The following is a 13,618-nucleotide window of genomic DNA, read 5'->3' as shown; positions in this document are numbered from 1 at the left end:
CCGCCCACCAGTCCTGCAGAAGCAGCTGCTGGCCCGCGGCCGAACCCCGGACTCAGGCCACCGCCGCCAGAACACCGTCCCAGCCACCCTCACGTGAGTACTGCGCCGTCTTCAGCCTCGGGCTGGGCCGCCCCGACTTGGGCGCCGAACCTCCCCCGGACCGGGCCGCCCCGACTTGGGCGTCGCTTCTCCCCCGGACCGGGCCGCCCCGACTTGGGCGTCGCTTTCTCCTCCGGACCAGGCCGCCCCGACTTGGGCGCCGAACCTCCCTCGGGCTGCCAGTGCCGCACCTTCCCGAGCTCGGCCGCTCCGATGGGAGCCTCGTTCCACCCTCGGGCTGGCCGCCCTCACGGGAGCGTCCCAGCCTCTTCCAGCCCTGAGCCGGACCACCCTCACGGGAGCGAGCTCAGAGCGAGTCCTGGCGGGCTCTGCCTCCGGAGCCTCGAGGTCGTCAGCTCCATTAGGCCTCAGCGCAGACGGAGGCAGAGAAGGGGAATACGACAAGGGAGAGACTGCAAACCCCGTTTCAACCCCGCCCCCCCCAAAAAACACAAGCTAAAACCAAAAACTAGACTAAACAAACAAAATAAACAACATAAAAAACACAAAGACAACGGGACCGCTGGTAAGCCGCTGCAGCCAAAGCCGCGTCGCCTCTCCGAGTAGTGCACTGCACCTTGCACTGGTGCGTTGAAGCAGATGTGTTCAAGTTCAGAATTGTGGTAGACGAACGACTATACACCCGAAGGGGCATCTTATCCGTAGTTGACTCTATATACGATCCTTTAGGATTTTTCGCACCCCACTTACTCTGCCAGCCAAGGTTATGCAGGAGCTCTGTAAAGGGCCTATCCCACGAGCATGCGACTCCATGCGGCAAGCGCAACCTAAAGGGTCGGTCCCACCAGCATGCGCCTGCATGCTGCAAGCGTGACCTCACGTGGTCGTTTGAGCCATACGCCCTCGCGGGGCCGGTCCCACTTCGATCACCGGAGCCGTATGGAGTTGTGCGGAGCTGGTCCCAACATCGCGCGGGGCTCCGAAAAACTGACCGTGTTCAAAAATTCTGCACGACAACGACCTGCCGGCCCACAGCCACCTCAACGCCGTACATCACGCTTGAACTTCCCATGGACTTTGCTCAAACTTCATGTCACTCACTCGGCCTCCGCGCGGCCCCCGCTTCTGGTTTCTTCGCGCTTGCAAGACTCGAATGGGATGAGAGCATAATGCAAACCTTCTCTCAGCGATGGACAGGATGGTTCGCAGATCCCAACAAGGTGTCGAAATTTAAAGTCGACCAGTGCATGAAGCCCGCTAACTTTGGTCAAATTAGATTGACACATTTGCACCACTTTTCAAACGCACGTGATAGTGACTACGGTGCTGTTTCACATCTAAGACTGGAAGATAACAACAAAGAAGTTTATGTTGCATTCATTATGGGAAAAGCCAGAGTGGCACCGTTGAAGCAAATGACGATTCCCAGAATGGAGCTTGCAGCTGCAGTTCTAGCTGTCAGAGTTGACATAATGCTGCAAAAGGAATTACAGCTTTTACTGGACTAATCCATCTTCTGGACTGATACCACAACAGTGTTTAAGTACATCTTGGTAAGACCGATAACTAAGATATATCTGCTCCCAAGAAGCCAAAGAAGAAGATTGAAGAATTACTAAAGACGTTTTAATGCTAACATAGTGCATATCTTTTGTTTTTGATAATATGTTAAGCTTTTATAGCTCCTTTTAATGTTTATTGGTAATTGCTTTATTATATGCGTAGAACAATTAGGGGCCGGTGTGTGGGAGCCATTCTTGCTTAGGTTAGTTACTGTTAGCATATTTTATTATTTTGTCTAGATATTTCTTGCAGAATTTATTTTGTGTGCATGGGGGGGGGAGCTTTTAATACGTAGATGGGCGTGACATACATCGAGGGGGCTAGCGAAACCAGAGGGAGTGGTCAGATCGACTGGAGCCGGCAAGAGAGGAGGAATGTAGTTTTTTACCAGTTCAGATAGTAAGAACGGAAAGCTACAATTTGTATGAATAAAGAGGATCTGGTATGTTCACTACTTTGTATTTACAACAACTTCAATTAAAATCAATGAAACTGGAAATGACGACTGGAAGATTAGTTTTTATCATCAACTGCGTGAATTTGTTTCACTCCCCCCCCCTGGCTCTGTAGTACTGACAATGGAAAGGTTTGAAATTGTCATTACCAGATCTATCTAACTCTCTTGAAAGCATGCAGAGAATTGGCCTCCACTGCCTTCTGAGGCAGAGAATTCCACAGATTCCCAACTCTCTGGGTGAATTTTTTTTTTTCCTTATCTCTGTTCTAAATGGCCTACCACTTATTCTTAAACTGTGGGCCCTGGTTCTGGACTCCCCCAACATCGGTTTCCTGCCTCATGTGTGTTCAATCCCTTAATAATATTATATGTTTCAATAAGATCCCCTCTAATCCTTCTAAATTCTAGTGTATATCAGCCCATTCGCTCCATTCTTTCAACATTATAAACTGGGAAATTCAGTTCTTAAAGGGGAGCGTAAAGGGGAGTAAAGAAATCTGAGAGTACAATGTGAATGCCTCCTTGTAATATATCTGCACTGTCCACATGCATGAACGCAAGCCCATAATCCTCTATCATCATCCCCTCCCTGGTTTGACTTCCCAAAATACAGCACCTTACGCTTATCTGCATTAAACTCCTCACAATCCCTCCGCCCACTGGCCCATCTGATGAGATCCTGCTGTAATTTGTCTTCACCATCTTCACTATACCACCCAATTCTATATTCTCATCTAAATCAGTGATATAAAGCACAAACAGCAATGGCCATAGCACCGATCCTTGAGGCACACCACTAGTCACAGGCTTCCAGCCTGAAAAACACCATCACCCTGCTTCCTTCCACAAAACCAATTCTCTGAAGATGGGTCTCGACCCGAAACATTGGCTATTTCCTTCACTCCATAGATGCTGCACCCCCTGAGTTTCTCCAGCATTTTTTGTCTACCTTCGATTTTCCATCATCTGCAGTTCCTTCTTAAACAAACTTTCTATCCAGTCAGCTAGCTCTCCCATGCAATCTAACCTTCCACAGCAACCTGCTATGTGGAACTTTATCAAATACCTTGTTGTTGTCCATATAGACAAAAAAGTTGCCACAAAGATGCCGACAAAGTTACAAAAAACACTCATCCCTTCTCTCTCCTCACCCCCACCCATAGTTCTTGGAAGCCCCCTCCCCCCACGCTGGGTCCCCCTTAGTTCTCAGCGGCCCCCCTCCATGCCGGGTCCCCCTTAGTTCTCGGTGTCGCGGCCCATCCACCTCAGGCCGTCCTTGGCCCAGCTCTGACCTCGTGGCTCGTGACAATTGAGGGAAGGAGGGAATTAGTTCAGTTTAGTTTATTGCAGTCACTTTTCCAAGCACTTTATAAAATGATCAGTATGGCTAGATCATTTTAGCTGACAGCTCAGTTCCAATCCAAGTAATCCACTGTTCCTTTTTCTAATTTCAAAACTAATCTTTATTCTTAAATTTATGCAACAAATAAAAATCAGTACTTTGCATTCAGACTGTCAAGTCAACACATCAGTGCTGTAGAGCCAATACATTTGCAGTGTCATCAAGTTAATACATTCTTTATACAACGCATCAGGCCATTCGAGGCCTCCTTGAACAATTGCACCCTTTAGACTTTGACGGGCTGTTAAAAGGGCCACTGTCCCTCGGTGTCACGTGGCGGCAGGGCCATTGACTGCCGTCCTTCCCCACAAAGCCTTTACATTGACTGCACCAAGCTTCAGTGCATCCCACAGCATGTACTCCTGCAGACTGATCAGCTGGCTCCTTTCACTTATTAATGTTTAGTTTATTGTCACGTGTGCCGAGGAAGAGTGAAAAGCTTATAGTTTTCAGCATTGTGGTGCATCAGTTCCAGAGACAAAGTTCAATGACCGCAATGGGGGTAGAGGTGAATCGGACAGCACCCTAGCTTATAGAAGGAGCGTTCAGAAGTCTGATAATAGAGGGGAAGAAGCTGTGCGCTTTCAAACTTCTGTATCTGATGGGAACAAAGAGAACATATTGTCAAGCAGGCTTGGGTGCAAAGAAGATTTATGAGGATGCTGCCAGGACTTGAGGGCCTGACTAGGGAGAGGTTGCGCAGGGGGATGAGGGGTGATCTTATAGAGGTGCACAAGATTATGAGAGGAATAGATCAGGTTAATGCAGTCTTTTACCCATAGTAGGGGAATCAAGAACCAGACGACTTAGGGAGGAAGATTTCATAGGAACTAGAGGGGCAAAGTTTTTACACAAAGGGTGGTGGGTGTATGGGACGAGCTGCCGGAGGATGTAGTTTGAGGCTGGGACTATCGCAACGTTTAAGGAACATTTGGACAGGTATATGGATAGGACAGGTTGAGCGGGATGTGGGCCAAATGCAGGCAGGTGGGACTAGTTAGGCTGCTATGGGCAAGTTGGGCCAAAGGACCTGTTTCCACACTGTAAGACTCTGACTATATGTGCACAAGGAATTTCTTTGCACCCTGGTGTAAATGATGAGAAACTAATCTGAATCTCAATCTGATCATGCTGATTCAGGAAATGAACCCCATTGGTTCAATAGGTTTAGAGGGTAATGGCCAAGGCGAGGGCAGGTGGGACTAGTGTAGATGGTGCATGTTGGTCGGAGTAGACATGTTGGGCCGAAGTGCCTGTTTCCACGCTGCATAACTTCATGGTTCAAGCAGGAATGGTCATAATGGGAAAGGTTGTTGAATATGTGGGCCACTTTCCAGAGGCAGCGTGAAGTATAGCTGAGGTCAATGGTGAGCAGTCTGGTCTGTGTGGTGGACTAGGCTACATCTACAATGAGTAAATTAGTTCAATATTTTTCTTTTATAAATCCATGTTGGCTCTGCTCAATTATATAATTTTATAATTTTCAAAATACCTTCATATCCTGCCCTTTCTCTGAGCCTCCTACTATCCTTCTTTATTCAAATATTCCAGTATAGAAACATAGAAAATAGGTGCAGGAGTAGGCCATTCTATATGATCACGGCTGATCATCCAACTCAGTATCCCATCCCTGCCTTCTCTCCATACCCCCTGATCCCTTGAGCCACAAGGGCCACATCTAACTCCCTCTTAAATATAGCCAATGAACGGGCCTCAACTACCTTCTGTGGCAGAGAATTCCACGGATTCACCTCTGTGTAAAAAATAATTTTCTCATCTCGGTCCTAAAAGACTTCCCTTTTATCCTTAAACTGTGACCCCTAGTTCTGGACTTCCCCAACATCAGGAATAATCTTCCTGCATCTAGCCTGTCCAACCCCTTAAGAATTTTGTAAATTTCTATAAGATCCCACCTCAATCTTCTGAATTCTAGCGTGTACAAGCCGAGTCTATCCAGTCTTTCTTCATATGAAAGTCCTGCCATCCCAGGAATCAGCCTGGTGAACCTTCTCTGTACTCCCTCTATGGCAAGAATGTCTTTCCTCAGATTGGGAGACCAAAACTGTACGCAATACTCCAGGTGTGGTCTCACCAAGCCCCTGTACAACTGCAGTAGAACCTCCCTGCTCTGATACTCAAATCCTTTTGCTATGAATGCTAACATACCATTTGCTTTCTTCACTGCCTGCTGCGCCTGCATTCCTACTTTCAATGATTGTTGTACCATGACACCCAGGTCTCGTTGCATCTCCCCTTTTCCTAATCGGCCACCATTCAGATAATAGTCTACTTTCCTGTTTTTGCCACCAAAGTGGATAACCTCACATTTATCCACATTATACTGCATCTGCCATCCATTTGCCCACTCACCCAGCCTATCCAAATCACCTTGCAGTCTCCTAGCATCCTCCTCACAGCTAACACTGCCCCCCAGCTTAGTGTCATCCGCAAACTTGGAGATGTTGCATTCAATTCCCTCATCGAGATCATTAATATATATTGTAAATAGCTGGGGTCCCAGCACTGAGCCTTGCGGTACCCCACTAGTCACTGCCTGCCATTCTGAAAAGGATCCGTTTACTCCTACTCTTTGCTTCCTGTCTGCCAGCCAGTTCTCTATCCACATCAATACTGAACCCCCAATACTGTGTGCTTTAAGTTTGTATACTAATCTCTTATGTGGGACCTGGTCGAAAGCCTTCTGGAAGTCCAGATATAACACATCCACTGGTTCTCCATTATCCACTCTTTGTTCTTCAAATGCTTGTTCAGCTACTTTCTGAATATATCTACAACATTTGTTTCACTCCTCCCTGTGGTACTAGGTGAGTGCTTTCAGGTCCATTGGATCATCAGAACTCTTGGTAATGGGTCGATCATTTAAAATTGCTTCAACTTCACAAAGTAAAGTTTGCAATCCTTCATCGTCCAGAACTTGTTGTTTAAGAACAGAGCGCAGCACATTTCGAACCATGCGGATCAATCGTTCTCAAACACTGTCGTGATGGGATCCTGCAGCGGGGGTTAAAGTACCACCTTACCCCTCGCTGAAGCATATAATTCTAGATCCTGGTCTGATTTAAGCCATTAAGTGTTTCTCTCAATTCTCTTTCCTCTCCGATAAAATTTGTGCCATTGTCCGATTTTAAAGATGAAACTTGACGTCGTTGACATGAATCTTCGTAATGCATAGACGCAGGAGTCTGTGTCAAGTGTAGATTCAACTTCAAGATGTACTGCCCTGCTTGCCATGCAGGTGAAGATTACATCATATCTTTTAACAAGACTTCGTCCTCTCTTGATTTTTATAGGACCAAAGTAGTCTACTCCTACATCTGTAAATGGTTACTTGTCTGGTAAAATCCTCTTCAGGGACAAGTCTGCCATGTTTGGTCGCCGATGTCGTTTACACACAACACGGTCTGTTATGAGGGGTTAAGGGGTTGGACAGGCTAGATGCAGGAAGATTGTTCCCCATGTTGGGGAAGTCCAGGACAAGGGGTCACAGCTTAAGGATAAGGGGGAAATCCTTTAAGACCGAGACGAGAAAAACATTTTTCACACAGAGAGTGGTGCATCTCTGGAACTCTGCCACAGAGGGTAGTTGAGGCCAGTTCATTGGCTGTATTTAAGAGGGAGTTACATGTGGCCCTTGTGGCTAAAGGGATCAGGGGGTATGGAGAGAAGGCAGGTACGGAATACTGAGTTGGATGATCAGCCATGATCATATAATGGCGGTGCAGGCTCGAAGGGCCGAATGGCCTACTCCTGCACCTATTTTCTATGTATCTATGAGCTTACTTGCAGCAGAGTTAGCCTTGATAATCCAGTATCCTTTACGGAGGCGAGACAGCATATGATTTCTTCCTCCATGTCTGAGCTGTTCATGGATGTGTCGTAACAGTAGTGTCGATATGTGAAGGTCCTTCGAGAGAATAATAGGATGTGTGGCCTCTTCAGGCATCGCTAGTCTATTCAGCGACCACCTACTCTCAGAAGCCCATCCTCGAGCACCGGATCTAGCTGGTACAAATGACTGCTTCTTTTGACACCATGTTTACCAGCTTCTAATACTGATAGCACTTCTTTGAATCTTTGTCTTTGACTGAAAGAGATGACTGAACTTTCTGCTTGGAGAAGATCTTCAGGACATAAACACTGTCCACGGACTGTTGCTTTAAAGACTTGCATCTCCTTATCAACTTTTTCCTTTAGCTTGTCAGGATCCTTTTCAAAGCTACTTACAGCAGGCTGAATCTCCTTTCTTTTTTGAGTCAGCTGCAAGAATGGTGTCCTTACTTTAAGAAGCCAAACTACAGCAGTCTTCAGATTCCTCCATGATGAGAAATAGGTGATCAGAGAGTCTGTGGGCTTCAATGGACCCTTGACATTCATTGTGATGTCTTGCTTGATTTCTGGATCATTAGCAAAGATTGACGATTCCAAATGAAGCTTTGGCCATTCTCTGTCTGGCTTACAGAGATACTTTGGTCCATTGATCCATCTCTCATAGTTTAAGAAGTGGTCTGCTGTTAGTCCTCCAGACGCTTCATCTGCAGGATTTTCCTTTGTGTGAACACATCTCCATTGTGAATCATCAGTAGCATCCTTTACAAAAGAGATCCTGTTAGCTACAAATGTTTGGAAGGATTTGGTTTCGTTGTTGATGTACTTTGGCACGGTTGTGCTATTCCATCCGAGTCTCTCCTTACAAAGCTCCTGAATGGTGCTAGAAATCCCAAAGGATCGTATATAGATCCAACCAAGGACAAGATGCCCCGTCTTGTGTATAGTCGTTCCCCTACCACAATTCTGAACTTGAACACATCTGTTTCAACGCACCAGTGCAATCCCAGTGCTCTTTCCATTGGCAGCTTGACTTTGTCCAACTCCCTGGTCTCCTTGGCTCTGTGTTCTTGTGGAATGGATGCCAATACAGCACGGCTGTTTACTGATCCACTTTGACAACATGAATCCTTCCATTTGGCAGATGGAAGTCAGGTCTCTTGCCATTCAAACTGCTTCCTGTTCCGAAGGCATGGCTTTTAAAAATCATCTCATAGAAGTTGTTCTTTACTGCATCTGTCACGTCTGCTGGAAAGTGAGTTTTGTTGTCCTCAGCAGTCTTCCTTAATGCAAAGTTTGCACAACTTGGAGACGACACTGCTCCAAAGAGACGTACCTTCATCCGGTATTCAACAAGATCCTGCTGCACATCACCCTCGGGCCACCACAGGAATCGCAAATAGTCAAAACGCTTTTCCGATACCTTGACCAGATGAAACATTGCTTTGATATCAGCCATCAAAGCAACCGGTTCTTCTCTGAATCTGACGAGAACTCCAATGAGTGAGTTGGTAATGTCTGGACCCATGCAGCAGTCGGCAGTTAAGTGATGTTCCTTTGAAGACTGCTCCACAGTAATAGACCACCCTCAAGGTCTCTTTCCTTGAGTGATACACCCCCTGGTGTGGGATACACCAGAGCTCTCCATCACTTCGATTCAGCTGGTCCACTGGTACCATTTCAACATAACCAATGTCAATCATTCCTGTGAGGAAAGATGTATATTCATCATGACATTTCTTATTCTTGCCAAACCTGCATTTCAGGCTCTGGATGCACTGCAATGTAACGGTTACTCGGCAAACTGACACTTTCTTGTTTGAAAGTTAAGTCTAGAAAATAGTGTTCATCTATCATCTTTACTGAGCAATTCATAACATCCAAGAATTTTACCTCTTATCTGGACATTTCCTCTGCTTCCTTGCTTAGTTGTATGAAATCGTCTTTGTCCAGACTATATATTTCCAAATTAGATATTTAGATGGTTCATGGTAAGCAAGAGAATACTAGTCTTTTGTCCTGTAATGTTCAGCATTCTCATCAAGCTTTCTGTGCAAAAGGTAGATGTACTTCCATAATCCAAACGTGCTTATGTTTGCAACATTATGCCCCCTCCCCTTATGGCTCTTTACCTGTACTGGTACTATGGAGAAGATGCAGGTTTCTTCACTGGCCCCAAAATACCCACACCTATGAGGTGAGGGAACAGCATTACTCACAATTGTATTTTCATTCTCTTCTGTATGCTCGACTTCTTCTCCTTGTTCTTTTGTACAATCTGTGAAGTATTTTAGGATGATCTTGGTTGCACACACCACAAGTCACACAACTCTTGCAGTCTTTGTTCACGTGTCCTATCTTCAAACATCCGAAGCAGACTCCCTTCTTCCTTAAGGTCTATCTTTTCTCTGTGCCACTTGTTCTTGATCTGTGGACGCCGCCCACTTCTTCTTGATCTCTTGCATCCAGTATACTGATCCTGGCATTGGCTGCTGCCAGCTCCGTCTCTAGTTCCAGCTGTTCCTTCTCTCTTTTGAACTGGTCTTTTTCTCTATCCAACTGTTCTTCTCGTGCCTCAAGCTTGTGCTTTTTGTCCATGGCGACAGCTCGTTCCAAAAGAGCAGCCTTTCCTGCCTGAGCTTTTAAGCGAGCAGAGGCCGTTGAAGATGCACATGATGAAGAATTAGATTTGTGGCTTGATCTTTGTTTTGAGACATTTGAAATACTGTCTTCAGGTCTAATTTCTTCTGATTCTACAACGCTCTGTTGTATGGCACTTTCAGCTAGGGAGTGTGTAGTTTGCTGTCCAACTTCAGATAACCACCTCTCTACATATTGTATGAAACAATTAAAAGATTCAATTCTTTGTTGAAACCACGGGTTTTGCCTTTGAAGCTCCTTTTCAGGCAGTGGTACTTTCATCAACAACTCGTGCTTTTCTCTGACTTCCTTACAGTGCTTGATTAATTGAACCAGGTTAGATTGTACTTCATTCCATTTTCATCTGATTCCATGGACTCCTTTAGCTTTTCAATTAACTTGTTAGCTTGTTTACATATCGGGTTTCTTGACTTCTGACACTTTTCCATGAACAATTCCCAGCCTTTGTCCATGTGCTTAATGATTCTTCTTTCCATTCGTGAATCCTGTCCAACATCGCCCTCTTTGGCTGAGCTTTAGACATACTGGACACCCTTTGTGACGCGTTGATGTAAAGCCGTATGCCTGCGGCTGGTATTTCAAAACAACTGATATTGCTCAGATTCTCAAGGTCACTTCAAAATTCTCCATTTCAGCAGCCGTTTTCCAATGCAGCTTATCATATATAGCTTCTCGAATAAAGCTTAATGCTGTATGTACTCACTCTCTCCCTGCGCGTTGGCTTTCGAGGTCTTCTCTCCTCCGCAACTCCTCTTGTTATGAAGGCCAACGTGCCATTAGCTTTCTTCACTGCCTGCTGTACCTGCAGGCTTACTTTCAGTGACTGATGCACAAGGACCCCCAGGTATTGTACCTAACCTGACACCATTCAGATCATAATCTGCCTTCCTGTTCTTCCCAGCAAAGTAGATAACCTCACATTTATCCACATTATACTGCATCTGTCATGCATCTGTCCACTCACTCAACCTGTCCAAGTCACCCTGCATCCTCATAGCATCCTCTTCACAGTTCACACTGCCACCCAGCATTGTATCATCTGCCAATTTGCTAATATTACTTTTAATTCCTTTATCTAAATCATCAATGTACAGGTATATTGTAAATAACTGCACTCCCAGCACCGAGCTTTGCGGCACCCCATTAGTCACTGCTTTGTGACACCCCCAAACTTGGAGATGTTCTTTCACCACCAGATGTCCAGTTAGTTTCAGGGCCGCACAGTGGTGCCGAGGTTAGAGCTGCTGCCTCGTAGTGTCAGAGACCCAGTTTCGATCATGACCCCAGGTGCTGTCGGTGTGGAGTTTGCACGTTCTCCCTGTGACCGAGTGGGTTTTCTCATGGTCCCTGTTTTCTTTCACATGCCAAAGACGTGCTGGTTTGTTGGTTGTGAATTAGTGTGAACTGGTGAACAATGGTTCGAGTGGACTTCAAAGTGGGCTTGAGCCGGTTCCATGCTATGTTTCTGAACTAAACTAAAGGTTATCATCTTGATCCTAGTTTTTTTGCCATTGATGTTAAGTCTGTGATTATTGAATAAAGAAACTAGTGTTAGGCAATGCTTGTAATTTTTTTACCGATTGAAAAATCTGTTAAAATAATCTTTCTTGTTTGACTAGGCTACGCAAGGACCATGCAGTTCACCAAAGCCAAGTATGTTGGATTTCGTCAACAAGGCAAAATGGGAGGCTTGGAATTCACTTGGGAAAGCAACCACGGTAACTCCTGATTTATTTAAATCTGAAGCTTATTCAAGAAAAAGCCTAAACTAAATTCTGTTCCAGTCTAAAATTCTGTATAGTGATTTCTGTGTAATTTGTTATAGATTGATACAGCGTGGGAAAAGGCCCTTCGGCCCCCAACTTGCCCACACCGGCCAACGTGTCCCACCTGCCCACTTTTGGTCCATATCCCTCCAAACCTGCCCTATTCTACGTATCTGTCTAACTGTTTCTATGTTCTTCTCTCCTACCATACAAATTTAAATATATATATATTTATATATATAGCACAGTTAATGTTTTAAAAATAAATCGTGTTCCATTAATTTGGGCAGAACGGTGGCACAGCGGTAGAGCTGCTGTCTCACAGCGCCAGATACCTGGGTTCAATCCTGTCCACGGGTGCTTGTCTTTGCGGAATTTGTATATTCTTACCCTGACCTGCATGGGTTTTCTCCGAGATCGGTTCCTCCAAAGATGTACAGGTTTGTAGGTTAAATGGTTCGGTATAAATGTAAAATTGTGTCTAGTGTGTGTAGGATAGTATTAACTTGTGGGGATCGTCGGTTAGTGCGGACTAAAAGGGCCGAAGGGCCTGTACTGTGCTGTATCCCTAAACTAATTTTTTATTTTTTTACAAATAGTTTCTGCTTTCCAATATATTCAGTTTGTAACTTTGCAATGTTGGGTACAGCTGGGACTCAATATTGACCCCTGCAGTACAGATTGGACACAGCAGTCCCCATCCTAAAAACAACCCTCTCCGCTTGTTTTCTGTCCAACCTATTCTCAATTCCCAGCAATATGCTATCACCAATACATGTATTTCTGCTATAAAGCAAAAGTTGCATTCTTAAGAAACCTTGTACCAATTGGGGAGTCGGGAGGGGGTGAATTAGGAGCCAGAGAGTTTCAGACTGAAAATAACAGTAAATGTTCAAAAATAACTATTTGTGCATTGGCTGTCAATAGCCAGCTGCTGACTGTTGTGCACTGGCTGTTGTGTGCTCATTGTTGAGCACTGGCTGCGGAGCGCCGGCTGTTGTGCACTGGCTGTTGTGCGCTGGATGTCGTGCGCTGGATGTCGTGCATTGGCTGTTGTGCCTCATTGTTGTGTGCTGACTGCCGTGCTCTGGCTGCCGTGTGCTGTTCACCATTCCTATTTCTAATGGCCCTGTCCCACTGTACGAATTCATTCAAGAGCTCTCCCGAGTTTAAATAAAAATCAAACTCGTGGTAAGCACCGAGAATGAACGTAGCGGGTACATCGGAGCTCGGGGACCTCTCTTAGCGGCTCGCAACACTAACGGCAGGTACTCGGGAAGACTCGCAAACGGCAGGTAAGCTTGGGAGACTCGTGAAGATTTCTCAACATGTTGAAAAATGACCCACGCGAGTACCGACGACTGGCCATTACTATAAATCTCCGAGTTCGAATCAGGGCAAACTCGGGAGAACTCTTTGAATGAACTCGTACCGTGGAACGGGGCTTTAAGGCCTTTCTTTTTCAGTCCCATAGATCGCCATCCGCAATATTTGTGACATCTCGGCAGCGTTGACTGTGGTCTCCCTTTTCTCTCATACGTCTATTGGCCATTCAACATTTCTAGCCTGGCTTTAAATAGCTTCACAGCTTTGCCTGTCTGTTCTGACCTTTAACCCATTTGTACAAAGATTGAGCTCCTAGATTCCCCAAATGTTGCTAAACAGCATTCATTTGCAAACGCTTAGATCTGTTGAAAAAGGATTCTCCCTACAACTAGTTGTATAAAAATAACCAGTCCGAGACAACTATTTCACGTCTGGCTGGTGTAATATCTCTAATGCATTCTCCATTTACTTGCCACGATACAGTCTTCTCCACTTGTCACAACAAGTTACAAAAACATCTTTGTTGAGATTGAGGGG

The 13,618-nt window shown here is 45.4% G+C and overlaps 1 protein-coding gene across 2 annotated transcripts in view; it reads left to right on the top strand.

Annotated features, from left to right (window-relative positions):
* Positions 1-13,618, top strand: part of eci2 (enoyl-CoA delta isomerase 2) — an 80,246-nt gene that overhangs the window by 31,179 nt on the left and 35,449 nt on the right. For both annotated transcript variants that reach the window (XM_055653744.1, XM_055653752.1), the window contains exon 3: positions 11,609-11,707. In XM_055653744.1, the coding sequence (XP_055509719.1) occupies positions 11,609-11,707 (99 nt within the window). The remainder of the gene's footprint in view (positions 1-11,608; positions 11,708-13,618) is intronic.

The sequence above is a fragment of the Leucoraja erinacea genome, chromosome 2 (genome assembly GCF_028641065.1).
Source record: "Leucoraja erinacea ecotype New England chromosome 2, Leri_hhj_1, whole genome shotgun sequence".
NCBI classification, from domain to species: Eukaryota; Metazoa; Chordata; class Chondrichthyes; order Rajiformes; family Rajidae; genus Leucoraja; species Leucoraja erinaceus.
Note: the sequence above shows the minus strand (reverse complement) of the source record. Positions and strands in the feature narration are given on the sequence as shown.